A 16722-nucleotide genomic window follows, 5' to 3' on the forward strand; every position below is an offset into this window, starting at 1 on the left:
GGGCTCAATTTTAGGGCCAGTGCTCTTTAATGTTTTTACAAATGATCTGGATGCAGGAATAGGACGTACATTAAGCAAGTTTGCTGATGATACTAAACTATGAGGAGCTGTGACTTGCCACATGTTCTTATACAGCTGATCACATTTGGTTTTGATACATCTTGTCTTCCCAGCATTGCTCTCCTGGGTTTCCTCCTATGCCACTCCTTCAGCACAGCCTCTCCAGAGGATGCTTTTTTATATTCTTCACTCTGTAGTCTCCTCTCCTTACGCTAAATTCTTCCAGCAAGCAAAAAATCCACATCCTTTCACATACTGACTACTCTTGATCTACTTTTCCATGACACATTTTTCACATCCTGTTCAGTCTAAATTGCTAGTCTGCCTTCTGGATACCCTCGTAATCTTCATGAAGATAACAAGAATTCTCAACCTTCTGTCTTCAGGGAAATGAAAACCTTCTTCTCAGTCAAAATGGACAGCCAGAACATCAGACCTGCCAATTTGGACTACAAACCAAGTGTCATCTTTGATTCCAACTTCTCTCAAAACCTCTCATCCAGGATAAGCCCCAAATCTCAAATTCGTTAGACAATCTTTCTAGTAAACAGTTCTTTTCACCCACCAGTAATGCTAAAATTCCTTTCCCAGCTCTGATGACATTACATATTGACTACTACAAAGTTCATCTTTCTGACCTTAAGAATTGCAGGTTCCTCTCACATCTCACTGCAACTTCCTCTACAAAGAGGATCTCTAACCCCTTGCTTTGATCATTTCACCCATCTCTGCACATTGCTTCAAGAGCTTCCTTGTTATCTGTCACATCAAAGACATGCTAACTCTCTTGATTTCCAACACCATACACTTTTTATTCCAGTCATCCAGGTTACCTCTAATTCATCATCAAGATGTTTGCCTTAGTGTCAACGTTCTTCACCTACCCCTGTTTATAAAAAAATTACACAAATACCTTAAAATTCCTTATAGATATACACACACATATATATATACACACATATATATTTATGATTATTATTGTTATTATTATTTTCCAAAAAAATGCTGATTTCTAAGATCCTGGTAAGAAGATGCTATTGCTGTCATTGAACAAAAATTCATCATCAGTCTCTTTTATTCACCAGATATCTCTGTCACCTCTTCCACATTTCTTTGGGGACACATTCACACAACTAATAAAACAACATCTCAATTAACAAGCAGAAACTTAGTACAGCAAGCATATTGATTACAGTAGCACCAGCAGTACTAACAGTAGCAGTAGGAAAAATAATGGTTAGCATAGGACTATACTCCCTTTTCAAAACAACTCTTAAACCCTTGCTAATTTTTAAGGTATTTGCCAGTCTCTAAGGTACAAAGGTAAAAAAAGGAACTGACACATCATGCTTCATGTTGATGATATACTGCTGTATTTATTTGACACAGAACACTCTTTGCCTGAGGAAAAGACAATCTTATTGCAGTTACCAGACTGTCTCAAGTTATAAGTTTAATTTAATCAGATGTAAGTGTTTGCCCTTGATGAACAAGGTTCCCAAGTAGTTCTTCTCTTACATTTCCAGATAGGTGCCATAAGCCTCTATTTTTGATTTATTTAGAAGCTCGACATTTTTAACTCTGAAGAAATAGGTATAACATATAGTGTTGTCTCCCTCATACTGGGCAGTGCCGTATGAACAACACTAACCCTTGCACCTATGCTCTGCGCTGCCTTCCCAACATAGAAATAACTTTAAGAGAAACAGAGCATTAGTTCTAGGACACCTTGCTTGGGACTAATCACAAACCAGGGTAAATCTTGCTCAGGCTTTTTTCTCACACACAGACTGCACTGTACTGTATGCTACAAGCAATTAATGAAGGTTAAAATAATTTTCCAAATTAGTTTGAAGCTAAAAGTCTTGGGTAAATATAAATCTATTTCACCTACTAAAAGTTATTAAAATCCTCCTGTGAAAAGATGCAAAGCAGGTGCAAATTATTATTAACAACTTTTATTCGTCCCTTTAAAGATAAATGGCTGCCTTCTATAACTTCTGAAACAACTAATGAAATGCTTCAGTGATTTTCTTAATCTAGAACAGCAGGTCGAGAGGTGAATTTTTAGGGGAGAGAGGGTTGACTGACTGTGCAGAGCCCCGTACTCCAAGCCAGTCCTTGTGCTTAAAGACACTTGCAGGTGTGTCCATGGAAAAAGTCAACCTGTAGCCATGATGTTTACACACCAGTGTTGAAGGTTCAAAAACTGAATATATAATAATTGTACTCCATATTTTATAGTCTTCAAAGTCTAGCTGCCTTAACAGAGTAAACTGAACAAATCACTGAATTTATATGAAAAAGTAAAACTGGAAGATGTCAAATAGCTTTTGTATGGCCATTACTTTTTTCTGTTTTTTGAGAGGCAAACACATTTTTCAAACTACGTGTACTGCTTCTGCTAATGTCTTATAATAGGTAAACATCAGCATAGTGATAAAATGCAAATACAGGAGCATATTTTAAAATTAATCATCCATAATTAATCTGTAATCTCTGCTTTCTGGTAAATTATACCTAAATTGCAGAAAATTAACCTTGTTGGGAATGATAAAGTTATCTGCAGATTTGCAATATTTTAGAGGAACATTTTGCATATATTCATGTATTACAATGACCATAGATATATCAGGTATTTAAATTAACTTTCCACTACATTAAAAAGACATATATATAATCTTTATCTTTAAATTGCATAGCATTCCAGGAGTCAGATGAACAATCTGATGTAAAATTATTTGGAAAATACAGCCATGAAAGTGTAGGTGAAGGTGGGGTTAGTTTTGGGGAGCCTTGGTCTTTTAGTGCTCACTAGATATTTGTCCTGTCTTAGGTCTCAGCAAAGCCAACACTGGGTACACTCAATGACAGTACCTAAAAAGGTGAACTGCACGGGGCCCAATACAACACTTCTGTGTTTCCAAGTCAATAACAGATGAGAAAATGAACAAGATGAATGAAATAAAGAAAAGTAACGAATGAAAAATAATGAATAACGAAAATTAATAAAGATCATGAGACAATTAAAAGTTAAAGTATTTGTGACAATTTTGTCAGCCAGATATTTGGCATGGTTTCCTTCAGATCTGACCCCCTTACTTGTAGACAGCAGCAACATTTTTAGGAATTGAGTCATGTTTTAGCAACTGAACACCTGCAATGAAACAAGAACCAAACGTACACTGAGGATTAAGCATTTGGAGCAAGAGGAACGCCCAGTTCCTGTACATGCAGATTTAATGACATTTAAAAATAAATGATCCCTTACGCATAAGTGGCCCAGTCATCAGATTCAAAATCTGAGCTGAAAATTCAGACCAGACGTATTATCACTGACATTGTGGGCCTTAGTAAGACTGCTAGTAAAGCAATTTCTAGACTCATAAGGACTGTGTGTAACTCTTGCCAATGTATTCCATTTCCGTAATTTTTTTCTCAGTTGACCCACAAAGCCTCACAAAACTTGTATCAGTTATGGTTAAAGATGTACAAAATTGGATGCAAGGTTCATGTTTCTCATGATTGCAACGTTAATGTTCCAAATCTGTTGCAACTTTACTAGTGGAATCAAACAAGATTTCTGAAATGATTGTCACCTAAACATACCTGCAGTAGTAAAAGGAAGGTTACTTACACAAAGTTCTGTAAGCAATTAATGAATTAATTTATTAACCAAATTACGATGTTTTTTCCTCTTCATAGTGCCTAAAAATCTATAACAACATATGTAAAGATTTTTCAAAACACATTCACATACTGATCCCATATCTTGGATTAATCATAATGAAATAAAATGTGTGAAGGTTTGCGTTATGGGGTTTTTTTCAGCCCAATGGAAAGAAACCTGCTCCTAAGCCAATTTATCCCAACATGGGATGCTTTGTTTTCAGTTAGGTTTTAAGAATTTAATGAGGTTTGCCTGGGTTTTAATTATAAGTATTATTCTCTTTATGTACAAAGAGCCTTACTGTATTGTAAATGTCAACAATAGCAGAGAAGATTTTAGCTTGGAGAAAGAAATAGAAAAACAGAGGAGGATTTAGAAATAAAAAAATAATAATAAGACGGATAGAATTTAATTTGAACTATGGGAAGAAGAATGTATTATTTCTACAGTTCTGTTACCAACACTACCAGATCTTTAAACAAAGAAATTTCCTTCTAGAAACAGAAGAGACATAACATTATTTCTCACAAAATTATTCGCCAATATTTCAAGATGTTTATATACCAGATATAAAACAAAGATATGGACTAATATGCTGAACATTTGCAACATAAAGAGATGCATGGCAATATGATATGCCAAGTGCCAGAAAATTAGTATTAAACTTTTTTTCCTGTTAAATTCTGAAAAGTAAAGATCTTTACTTCCTATGAAAAAACATTTCATACAATTGCTCGTGGGTGCGGATTGTTCAAAAGATGCCATAATTAATTCCTGCAGTTCCAGTCAAGTAGTAGAAAGTCACCAACTGCAGAAGGGGAAAAGAAAAATCTGGAGCACTGTTCACAAACAAGTTCCAGCTGGGAGTACTCTGGGAGTAAGGTATTCAGCATCCTCAATGACCAGGTGTGAAGGAAGGTCACAAATCAGTGTGAAGTGATCCCAAATGCCTAAACCCAAAGCAGAATATCTGTATTTTTTTAAACAATCAGTCAGAACATTTGACATGAACTAGGGTAAAAGAGAAACAGAGCAGTCCCTGCTTTCCAGAGAGGACACAGGGGTGACTACAGAAACAGGGCAAACATAAATAATGATATCTTCACCAAATTAGTATTACTCTGGAATTTTATAGCTTCCACTCAAATTGGAATTGCAGTGATTCAGACAACCCTGTTGTGATGACACAAGTCTTTAGCATTAATTTTTAATGCAATTAAACTGCTCTTTATTATTTTTTTAACTTGTTTACTTTATTAGGCATGCAGCATGCAAAGAGTTCTGCTTTCAGTTAGCATGCTGCAGTGATATGCATATAATACTAGCAATCTTATTGCAGTAAGCTTACCAGCTTACAGGCAAGATAGACTCAGAAGGAATGATAACATTTTCAAAGATGCACCTAAACAGAAACAATTTGCACTTCAGTGAAGCTGCCAAAAAGCAAGTCATGCTGACTTAAAGGTTTCATAAAGCCAAGAATTCCTTCTCTTTTCAAATCAATAACCGCATGCAACTCTGTTACAGCCTCCATTTTGCTGGTTTACACAAGTGAAAGTAATAATACTGGAAAGTAGGATGACTGAAGTCTATAAACCAAATGATATCACCTGCAGTTTTAAAGAAAATTCTCATTAAAATACATATCCCAAACAAACGGCATGTGTTCTGTGAAGAAGAAAACAAGTCCCCCACAGCTAACAGTTACTGCACATCTACATAGGAAACCTGAGAAACAATAAACTACAAAATCTCTTCCTCCTCTTCAAATACCATGTATACAAAACATGCAAAGTCTGAATTTACCCACACAACAAATGTTTTGTGATATGTCTTCAGAAGGACCCCTGGGTCATCCAAAACACCCTTCAAACTAGTCCATAAATACTGTTGGACTAAGTTGCCCAGGTGTTTTATCTATTGAACACCTGAACACCCTGAAGAGTGATGCCTCACAGACCTCCCTTGTCAAGTGTTCACATCGTCTAATTGACCTCCCTGTTAGAAAGCGTTCCTAGTTTAGCTTCAGGTCGTTACTTCCTGTTAGACTACCCTTCATCACCTTAAATAATTCCTCCTCCTCTTCTCGTGTTTCTTCTCAAGTATTTGTCCGCTATGTTCCCTTAGGTAGGCTGTATATATCACATTCCTGAGACCTGTCTTCTGAGGTCATGCTCTCCTATACTTCTATCATTTTTGTCACCTCTCTTTGAACTGTTTTCCACGTATTCATGTCACTATGTAGTGTAGAAACCTTAATGATAAAAGCAATCCACCCAAATATACCTCTACCTGCAATCAAAAAAAAAAGTATCCATTGGCAAGTGGCAGAGGCAGGTGAAATCTGTCTCAACAAGGGAGTATTTTGAGACTCAAATCCAGTAGCCAGGCCAAAAAGACTAACAGAAGAGATGAAAGAAATAATTTTCCTTCCCATTTCTAAATTACTAGTTTTTCTTCTTTTCTTTCTATGTTTTGTCTTGCAAGGAGATCGCACAATCCTGTGTAGCTGTTACAATTGAGGTGAGTTTTGCACATAAACAGAACAATGGCATCAGGCCAAATATATCAGGGATTTTTGCAGGTGGAGCAGGGAACATTTTTCTCAAAATGATTAAGGAGGGACACACTTTCTTTAAATTAGATTTACTTTAATCCCCAAGTGACCTTTTAATGCAATATCGAGGGTAGCTATCATTTTAGAAATTGATTTACTTTTCTGGTTTTTGAATAAAGGCTGATTCTATGTTTAACATCTATACCACTGAAAAGTTTTTTTTTCCTCTCTCCCTCTCTCTATTCTTTCTGTCAAAGCAGTTTTATAGCAGAATAATACATTTTGAAAACCTATTAAAATGTCAGTAATTTCTGCTGCAGTAAATTTGACACGTGACAAAACCAGGCATCGATGATGTTAAGCCAGTGAAGAGAAAATAATGCCTAAACAGAAGTTAAAGAAATAACCCTAAAATTGAGTTCTAGGATTTAGAAAGTTTTTCATTTATGAGATGTCAGACACCCTTAACTCTATGCATCAAAAGTCAGATGAGCTCTCTGTGGCCCACCCAAGAGCTGGTAAGGCTGAAATCTGGAAAAATGTATCATTTGCAATACTGAAACAGGTGTAATAAATTTTGTAGCAATTTCCAATGGCTGAGATCTTTGACTTGGGCTAAGAACATTCAAATCAGGGTTCATAATCCAGACACTGTCCAAGAAAGTCTCTTCAGTTCTGAATTCCACAGGATGGTTTGTGTGCAACACCTGTTTTTTATGAAGATATGTTATTAGTAAATAGACTTCAATAAGATCTAATTGAAGTTTTTCAGAAATGTTTCCCTTGCTACAAAATACCAATTAGGCAAAACTGAAAATCTTAATAAGGAACCTCTTTTTCACTTGGAATTTTCCATTTCCAGAAATTTATGGGAAAAAACCTTTAAATCCAATTTCTTCTCTTTTTTTTTTTTTTTCCTAAGTTCTTATTTGTAACTTGAGCTAAAATAGAAAAAGGAAATTTAAAAATGAAGTCTATGAATTTTCTTCTCAAGTTACTACTTACTTTTTTTTTTAGAGACCCCAATTGTTTTCTGAAAACTGAAAAGATAAATTGTTTCAAAACCTCAAACAACTTCCAAGATGCAATACTGGATTGGTAACAACACTAGTCAGTATACAGCTATATAGTACCTATAGCACGAAATATTTACTAATTATGGAAATCTGCAAACCCATCGAAGGCACTTACTGCTGCATATTTTGAATGATGTATTTCTGCAAATTACGTTAGAATACATATTTTATTTAAGCTGAGAGTTGTTATTCTAGACAATCTGAAATTGTACCTATTGACTGAGATACTGAGGAATCACAGGTACCATTACTCCCCATGAAACAAAAGCCCAGCCGCCACTAGTAAAGGATTCTTCCCTACACCGTGCACCTCACCTCTCAAGCCTTTTGAGAGTTCCTTTCTAAGATCTAAATTTTCTTTTATCAAGCTTTTCTGAATCAATCAAGATTCAATACAGGAAGATTGCCAAATAAATTACTTTTCATTTCTGCCCACAGTTAAAGTCCTGCAGGGATCTGGAAATACATCAAGATCATTAGCCTTAATGCCTATAATACACACTGCTTTAAGGTGAAGCGAGTAGTAAAACAGTTTAATACATTAGCCCTTACACTTGAGAGACTGCAGGGTCCTGCCAGTGCATGCACATAACTCTTACAAACATTTCTGGAGCCTCGTGCACTGAAGAGGGACGGACTTTCTCCCCAGCATGGGTCTGAATAAAACACGTGTTGATTTCTTTTAAATATCTGGTTTGGACACTTTGTTAGGGTTCAACGGAAAACTAAGCAAAGTGTATTTTTGCTGGAGGCCTGCCATGAAGCAAATAAAACCACTGCCTGAGTTGTGTATAGCTTTCTATGCTTTGAGAACACTTATTCCCTCATTCCACTACCGAAGATCCCTGTGTATACACAAACATGAGTAGAGTTTGTCCCTGTGCTCAGTCTTTACCAAGCCACCTATTTGATAAAATATATTATTAATTATTAAAATTATATTATTTATTTATATAAAAATACTTATGTGATAGAATTATACCATATTGTTAAAAAATCACCGATCAACATAAACATGGAGAATTTACTTATGCCAATATGATAAAAAAACTTAATTAGCTAATTTAAGTTGATTTTTTTTTTAATTTAACAGACTATGATGCAGCAAAACTGATAATTGGAAGCAGGTTTCATCCACATTTTAATTTCTTGGTTCAGTTTTATCCCTGGTTAGCTAAAAAAAAAAAAATAATTAAAAAACCTATTTCATTGCCAAATTTTTATCTAATGACTACATGAGAACTTATGTTGAGGATCCAACTCTCATTCTCAACTCTGACATATAAAGTTCTGTAAAATAATTCTTTATTTAACATTTTGAAAGCTGGATCTATGAACTAATGCCAAAAAATTAGCCCATAGCACAGCATTTATTACAAAGTTTGCCCAACAGCTACTTTCCTGTCCTAATTAGCCCCATTGATTTCAAGAAACCATCAAAAAAAAAGGAAAGCCATAATTTCTACTTCATAAAAACACTGTGATTCAGCTTTCAAACATCAATAACATGCCCTTTTAACATGCATTGGAGATTTCCACAGTAAAGATGACTCTCTCAGGCACATTAAGTTTCATTTCTAACAGACTATAAGTAGGTTTTCCGGTAACTTGTACTCAGTGTTTGAAATCCAGGTCAAAAGCATGGAAGACAACCAGAGAAAAAATAATTGGCCCATGGAGATGTATATATTATATGGAAAACGTCTATCTAGCCCATGATGTCCCATTTGCATTAACCACAAAGTATGCATTGCATGGCATACCTGATATTTCAATTCTCCAACACTAGAGTCCGACAGTCTTATTTGATGTTTACCAAACAGCATTGTCGAAATCTACCGCTTCAGAAAACGTGGCAAGATATCACATAATTCACAGTATCACAGTATCACAGTATGTTTGGGATTGGAAGGGACCTCAAAAGATCATCTAGTCCAATCCCCCCATATATGTTCCTGAAATGTTAATGACAAAAAAAAAAAAACCTGTGCACTGACCTCATTAATAAAAGTCTGGGCTCCCCGGGGGCTTAGGAGTAAGATAGCCCTTCGCAAGGTGTCCCGGTAGCGGTTCAGCTCTTCTGTTTTCATCGTAGTGAACAGGTTGGCAAAGACTCTGCTGATGTTCCTGTCCACTTTTTGTAATGATACATCAAGTCCCAGTCTTGAAGCCTGATCAAGAAATCCCTGCAGTCCACGTATATCTGTAACACAGGAAGGGGTAAGGGGTGAGGAGAAAAAAACCAAACCAAAACAACAACATTTCATCAACCTTCACTGATTAGGCAAGCGACACTAATTAGGTGCAAAAAGACACTTTTTCTTGCAGTTCTGTCAGAAACACAGTATTCCACACAGCCATGTTTCACAGCTCCCTTTCATAGTCAATGCCAACAGGTAAAGACCATCAATTACCTTTCCCCAGAGGTCTCTGAGTGACTCTTAAGAGACAGTTGATGTATTTGGTTGGCTATGGATACCTCCCCTCAGAGGCTCAAGGCCACAGGGCTTAACACTGCACAAAGACAGTCTCACCCCAAAATAACACACTTCGCTCCTAAACTTCTTTCCTTCTACCTCAACCTGTCTTACATAAGATCACACTTGCTTTTTCCATGTCAACATTACAATATCCAGAATATACACGGCCCTCCTTTTGACCTCTTATGTTCTCTTCCCAGTCTATAAATAACTTCCCTGACCAGAGGTTGACCATCAACCTGTAAACCCATGAAAGAGTACTCAAAGCTCCAAACTATTAGGATATATTACAGTGTAAAAAGAAAAAAGAAAAAATGGATTTCAGTAGGAGAAATCATGCAAACAAGTCCCTTCAAAACCTGCTCCTTTGAGCTCTGCCCCTCAACTTCAGGCTGAATATATTTTTCTAACCATATTTTTTTTAGAACATTAACATGGAGGAACACACATTTTACATTATATTCATGATGAATCTGCTGGTTCAAACTGTAGTCTGTCTTCATGACTCTCCGCATTTTTCTAGAATAAATGTTTGAGATTTATTTTGCAGTGAAATTTAGAACAAGAAAAAGGTCAGACCTTATGTTGAACCAGATTTCTCTCAAAATTAACAGTGACCTGATCACATCTGTACTACGTCATTAGGAGCCCTTAATTCTATCTGAAACATGTATAACTTGTCTTGAATAAGAAAGTATTTAACCCTCTTCTCACATTCATTTCTCACGTTTTTATCACCAAATTTCAGCTTGTGGGTGAAGATGAATTCTATAAGTTAGAGTACATTTATTGTTCTCATAATAAAACCCACTCTTCAGAAAACTTTACTATAAGTACGCCAACAATCTCTGTATAGTAGATTGTAACAGCTGGTGAGGATTTTTAAATCCTGGAAATAACAAACTTGTAACTAAATTTTAAGTGTCAATACCACAGACACTGCTTAAGTCAGAGGACTGAAAACCAGTCTGATTCAAGTCAGGAGCATCCCTTGCTGCCCATTCTGGATGGGCTCTTAGACCACCATCTGTCCTAGTGTTGTTTGACCATAGAATATACATGGAAACTACTTTTTTCTTCCCCTAAAAAACATTGTATGAAACCTGACACAAGTAACACTTTGTGAGGATACACCAGTTGAAGAATTCAGGTTGTGTGCAAGTGCAACGTATTAGAGTCAACAAGTTAACTAGCAAACATTCAATCCAAAAGAAAGCACTGAAAGTTACTGTGAATAGCTTTGTACTTCTACGCAAACATTAGAATGCTTGTTACTGTGATTAATTCAGCTTCAGAAAACAGCTGAATGACAGAGAAGCATCAGAAAGAAACAGAAATTAAGCCAGGGATGTGCCAACCACAGCAGACTCTTCATTGACTTTTTAACTGGCGTTGATATGATCATCACCCCAGCCAACCCCCCCATCAGGAAATACGACTTTTTGAGGGTTTTCCTGGTGACTTGAGCAAATCTATAGCAGTTTTATCACGCTGTCAAATACCTGCTAGACCTGCTTGCTTTCTAAAATCCTGAGTCACTGAGGCAAGGAAGGGGTTTATTGTTATGTGGATATTTCTGGAAAATGCCAGAAAATTTAAGCACTTGTATAACTGCTAAATATTGGAGGTGTGATGAAATATTAACAGTGACAAAGAGCTATTGTTTACAGGTTTAAGTATTCTATTAAAGTTGTCAAGCTAAGTTTGGATTTTGCTAATTTAAATTCAGTAAACTAGCATTCATTACCATACCTATGCTCACTTTATGGATCTCTGATACATCAAACAAGGATTTTTCTTTTCATGACGTTTAGTCCTTCAGAACTACTGCAGTGCTCGATAAGCAGTAACAAAGTTCCCCTTTTTATAGTTTAGTAATGACTCGTCTTTTTGTGTAGGCATACCGAGTTATCACTGTGCAAAGTAAAGCTCTTTACAAAAGATTAACAGTGTTGATATTTCTTCAGCTTTTTTGCCCTATGTGTTCAGCTGGCCTGTTGAACTACTGGTTAGAAATATTGTCATAGACCAGTGCAAAAATACATGATGAACATAGTAAGACTGCTTGGACTTGGAAGAGCATTTTGTATTCCCTTACACTCCCTTGTTAGCCCCAAGGAAAACAGCCTATTTCCCAGTTTGAAAAACTGAATGGATTCAGACTTCTTCCAGCTTGAGAACAAAGCAAAATTTGAGATGGAAGAGACTGTCCAAGTTCAAATGTACAAAGACAATCTGCCAGTTTTTCACAAGTATAAGTGAATGTGAATTTATTCAGTGTTGGCAATTAGAAAGAACTGCAAGACTCTGTCTTCCTCAAGGCTGATGTGCCTGTTGTTACGTGACACTAGGGAGGAGGAGAAAGCTTGCTGGGAATTCAGAGGTGGAAGTGGGAACTGAAGAGCAGTGTTTTCAGATGTGACTGACAATTTTAGGTGCCTACATAATGGGCTCTTTTTTCATAAATAATTATTTGCAATCATTACCAAGAGGGCAATCATTTCTTAAAATATATCGGAACATAAATACACAAACACATGTACATATGCAGAAGCATCTGTTTATAAATCATAATGAATTAAGCTCAGTTTTATTTTATCTGACATATCACATAAGAGAGTGAGTTTGATGCCCTCATTTTTTTTACCCCATTTAGTAGATCACAAATCCATGCAATCTAAAAGAAAACCCAAACTTTGTTCCATGGCTGCTCAAACAGAAATATTCACAGAAACAGTTATTAATTTCTTCCTACTTCTCATAACTTAGGGCAGTTAATCCTTCATTTTCTTCAACACTAAAAGGAGTCATAAAATGCACACAGAGTTTAATAAAAATAAAGGATTCTATAAATGCTTCTGTCTGTTAAAATATATGTGCTTTCTGTCTCTTGTAATCTTGACAGCAACTTTTTCATTCAAAACTTAAATTCTAACATGAGTGTTATCCTGAATTATTAGTCATAAAATAATTCCTTTGGCCCATTTATTTCATATTTTATAGGAAAAGAACAGTGATCCAAACTCAATCACAATCAAACACTTCTGTCTAGAACAACTGACATATGAAAGACCAGTTTGATGTAACTACACAACCTACAACTATCCCTGCCTTCAGATTTCCAATTAGTTAGTTTTGTTCAGGGTGCACCCTATATTCAGCCATAAAAATCACATAGTACTATTCAAATTATCTAATTACCCACCTGATTTTGCATGCTTAACATGCAAAGCAGAATTTCAGAGATAATATTTGAAAGTTTCTCTTTAGAGAACATCAGTTTCTGAAGACAATGCAACACCTGTGCTCCAGAAGGAAAATGACACTGTACAAAATGCACTCAGGTGAGCCTTTCTCATAAAAGTGATCAGTAAAACCACATAATAATTGCATATGTTTAAAATACTATAGTGTCAACTACGATCACATGAAATTAGCAGGTTGGAAATGGAAATAACTCACTAAAGCTTCATAAGAAAAGTGAACTTTTGAACTTTGTGGCTCTTCTGTTACATCTGTCTGGAGAGAGAAACTCTGTGGCCAAGAGACTCCTCCCTAACACTGGCAGATCTACCATATGTTCAGGTCTGACAACAGAAGAACGAGACAATTTCGGGGATAGCTATTACAAAGAGGTAAGAAAAGCATTGATACACTGCTAAGATACTAATGCTGTCACTGTGACTGCAAAACTAAAGCTTGCCATAAATAAAGGGCTCTATTGTACTACAAAGAATAATGGAATGTATCATTTCCTGCTGCAGGTTAGACTGATCATTGTGCTGATAGACTGGTACATAAACATTGTATAAAAGAACTAGATGTGACATTAGCTACCTATATGTAAAGCTTACTGTCATCTAGAAAGTAATTCATTTTTCTCATATTATCTGTAATCTTGTTTGTATAAAAAAAAGTTCGCAGAGCATTAATCTTTCATAAACTTACAAGATCTGATTCTTGGCCTTGACACAAGCAGCTTTAAGCTATTTTTGTGTGTGTGTGAAACAACTGTGTGCACAGCTGGCCTTTAAGAATGGCTCACTGTAGAAAGGAATCTCGAGGAGGTGTAGAGCAATATATTGTCTTTCCAACACCAGTTCCTAACCCCACTTGACAGAAATAGCAGCAGCACATGGCCAAGAAGCAGGAAGCAAACTGAAGCACCAAGCTGGAGCTGAAGGCAAGGCTAAAGAAGCACCGAGAAATAATTTCATACCCTTTCAGTAACTAGGTAATAGTTACTATAGCAAGTACATATAATAGCAAGTACAATACACTCATGAATTAAATTGGATTTTTTTTTAATTATTCAGCTTATATTAAAACAGCTATACAAGGCCAGGAGCTCTGCTAAGCTCTATAACGTGTCTCTGATAAACAGAGTGTAAAATAGGAGCAATCGTGGGACAATACTTCTCTCTAACATTCTCCCAATGATTCACAGCTCACAATGTAGGGGATTCCTCAGGCAGGTGTGCTTTCTGTGTATTTCTACGCACTACACGGGTGTATTTCTATCCTGTAACCCTCAATGGCTTTCTACTCCACTGAACAGCACAGTTTCCCTTCAAGTTTGTGTAAACTATGAGCATCCAGGTCAGTTCACCTTCAGCATTTTAAGTAGAATCCGGAATTTTCAGGATTCCATAGGACTTTCCTTTCCCCTTTTTACACCTTTTTCTCCTGGAGAGTTCTCCTAGCATTAATCAAGCACAAAGTAATGCGCCAGCACCTGCACTGCCTGACCAAGCAGGCACTACCTAATGACATTCAGACCTATAAGCTGCACAGCCTCTTCTCAAAGAGACGAGAGAAAAGCAAGAAATTGCAGATTTCTGGAAATAATAAAACAGGCTATCAGAAATGTACTCTTTCAAACATACAGGGAACATTATTTTGCCATTTAAATACAGATCACAGGCTGACCTTTGACTATCTCTCTGTAGAAACTGAAGATCTCACCACATGTGTTTTGATACAAGTATCAGGATTAATCAAATGCAAAGGTCTATTTAGAACTCCTTGTTATATCAAAGGCTGAAGCCTGTGTAATGGCTGCAGCAAATTCTTATCAGGCAGTTATACTGCCTGCATCGATTTTGTTATTAGGCTTTTAAATACGAAAAGAACTTTGAATAGTGACAAATCATAGTGATTTTCACTCCTGAACAGATGGGAAAGGGACAGAGCACATCATAAAGCTAGATGTGATGCATGCACACACAGATGTTTGCAGATTCAACTTACCGTAGAAGACAGACATCATTATTAAAAATATTTAAAAGTTACTGTGCACAACTGATGCTTCATACCTGAAACAGGTGATCCAGTCTGAAGGTAACTGGAGCTTCCCGGGAGGCCCAGGAGCACAAAAGCCTTTTAAATGTTACAACAGCCCTTTCACTTTTAGCATGAAAGTTCAACTACAGGTCTCTCATGCTGTATTTTAACACTTAGCATTCAAAAGCACAAGGGAAAACACCTCAGGAAATTCATTACTGCTGGAAGAAATATGGACGTATGCTGCAATTGATGTAAAAAGGGAATACACTGAAGAACTAACATTTCCATTCAAATCATCCATTTAATTCTTGCAAGTGCAAAAATGGCCAACTGTTGGCCCAATGGTAAACCACTTAAATGAGGTGTAATATCTTCTCATCCCGCTGCGGCTATTAGTACGTTAAAATACCTTCAAAGACACTATGCAGTATTATTGCTTTATCTTCTTTACAAGACAAAAATAGATATATTGACAGAAACTATGTATTTGCTGAGATAAATCCTAAGTTAAACCAATTTTTTTTAACCTATATTAACTTTAATTATTGCATTAAATTATTGAGCTTAAGAATTGCTACGGTTGGGTACAAGCAATTTTAAACACGAGGAAAACACAGCTTTCCTCTTTTGGAGGGCTGAGATACACCTTCCTGAAGCCATATTATTTTACATGAACATCTGAATTAATAATGTCCATTTAGGGAGTTGGGGCTGTAAGCTTGTCTGGTTTAACACCAATGCTGTTAGTGTTAAGAAGATGTTACTGTATTGTAGGCTTTGTTATTGTACTTTTGACACATGAAGTATGTCCTTCATAAGTGAGACCCTAAACTAGGGGTAAGCAAATGCAAATGTGCAACAGAAATGTCTTAAATAGAGAGGCAAAACGTATCTCTTCTCATTCAGAGAAAACCAGAAATCACCTGAGAATATGAAAGAGATTCATTCTGTATGTGTGTGCAGTTCAGTGTCCAGCAAAGAGAAAGCAGAAGCACATCCTGTTTTAATGGATTGCAGGGTGAGTCTCCCTCTTGTTTAAATCAACTTTAAATACTGCACATTCTGATCTCAAGAGAGACTACAATAAAATTACTGCAGATAAAGAAATTAAAACCCCCCTTGAGGAAAGGCTACTGCTAGGAAGACCTTAAACTTTTACAAGTGTAACAATAATTATTGCTTGCATTTATACAACACCTTTCAGCTAAGGACCTCAATGTACTTTATAAACACCTGTACAGTACAATAAAGTATACACTATAAATACGCATTACAGGAGCTATTTGTTGTTATACCTACTTAACTACATGTCACCCAAATAATAATTCAACTCTCTATTGAAGAAACTTTCTGTTACTGGAGTATTTCTGTAGATTCAAGTACAAGTAAGGTGCCCTTGGCACACAAGTAGCAGGAAGGCTGTCAGAGTTGCCAGCTCTCATGTTGTTGGCATCACCTAGGGATGGAGTCTGTGCTGAGGAAACAGAGATTCTCTTTAAGGTTACTATTTCTCAACCGATCTCAGATTTTAGACAATCAAGTCCTTACTGATGTTAATTCCATAGTATCTCAGGTCTTCTACACTGAGAACTA

The 16722-nt window shown here is 36.3% G+C and overlaps 1 protein-coding gene across 5 annotated transcripts in view; it reads right to left on the bottom strand.

Annotated features, from left to right (window-relative positions):
- Nucleotides 1–16722, bottom strand: part of GRID1 (glutamate ionotropic receptor delta type subunit 1) — a 518675-nt gene that overhangs the window by 217215 nt on the left and 284738 nt on the right. For all 5 annotated transcript variants that reach the window (XM_065843450.2, XM_071811719.1, XM_071811720.1 and 2 more), the window contains one exon: nucleotides 9361–9566. In XM_065843450.2, coding sequence (XP_065699522.1) covers nucleotides 9361–9566 — 206 coding nt within the window. The remainder of the gene's footprint in view (nucleotides 1–9360; nucleotides 9567–16722) is intronic.

The sequence above is a fragment of the Patagioenas fasciata genome, chromosome 8 (assembly GCF_037038585.1).
Source record: "Patagioenas fasciata isolate bPatFas1 chromosome 8, bPatFas1.hap1, whole genome shotgun sequence".
NCBI classification, from domain to species: Eukaryota; Metazoa; Chordata; class Aves; order Columbiformes; family Columbidae; genus Patagioenas; species Patagioenas fasciata.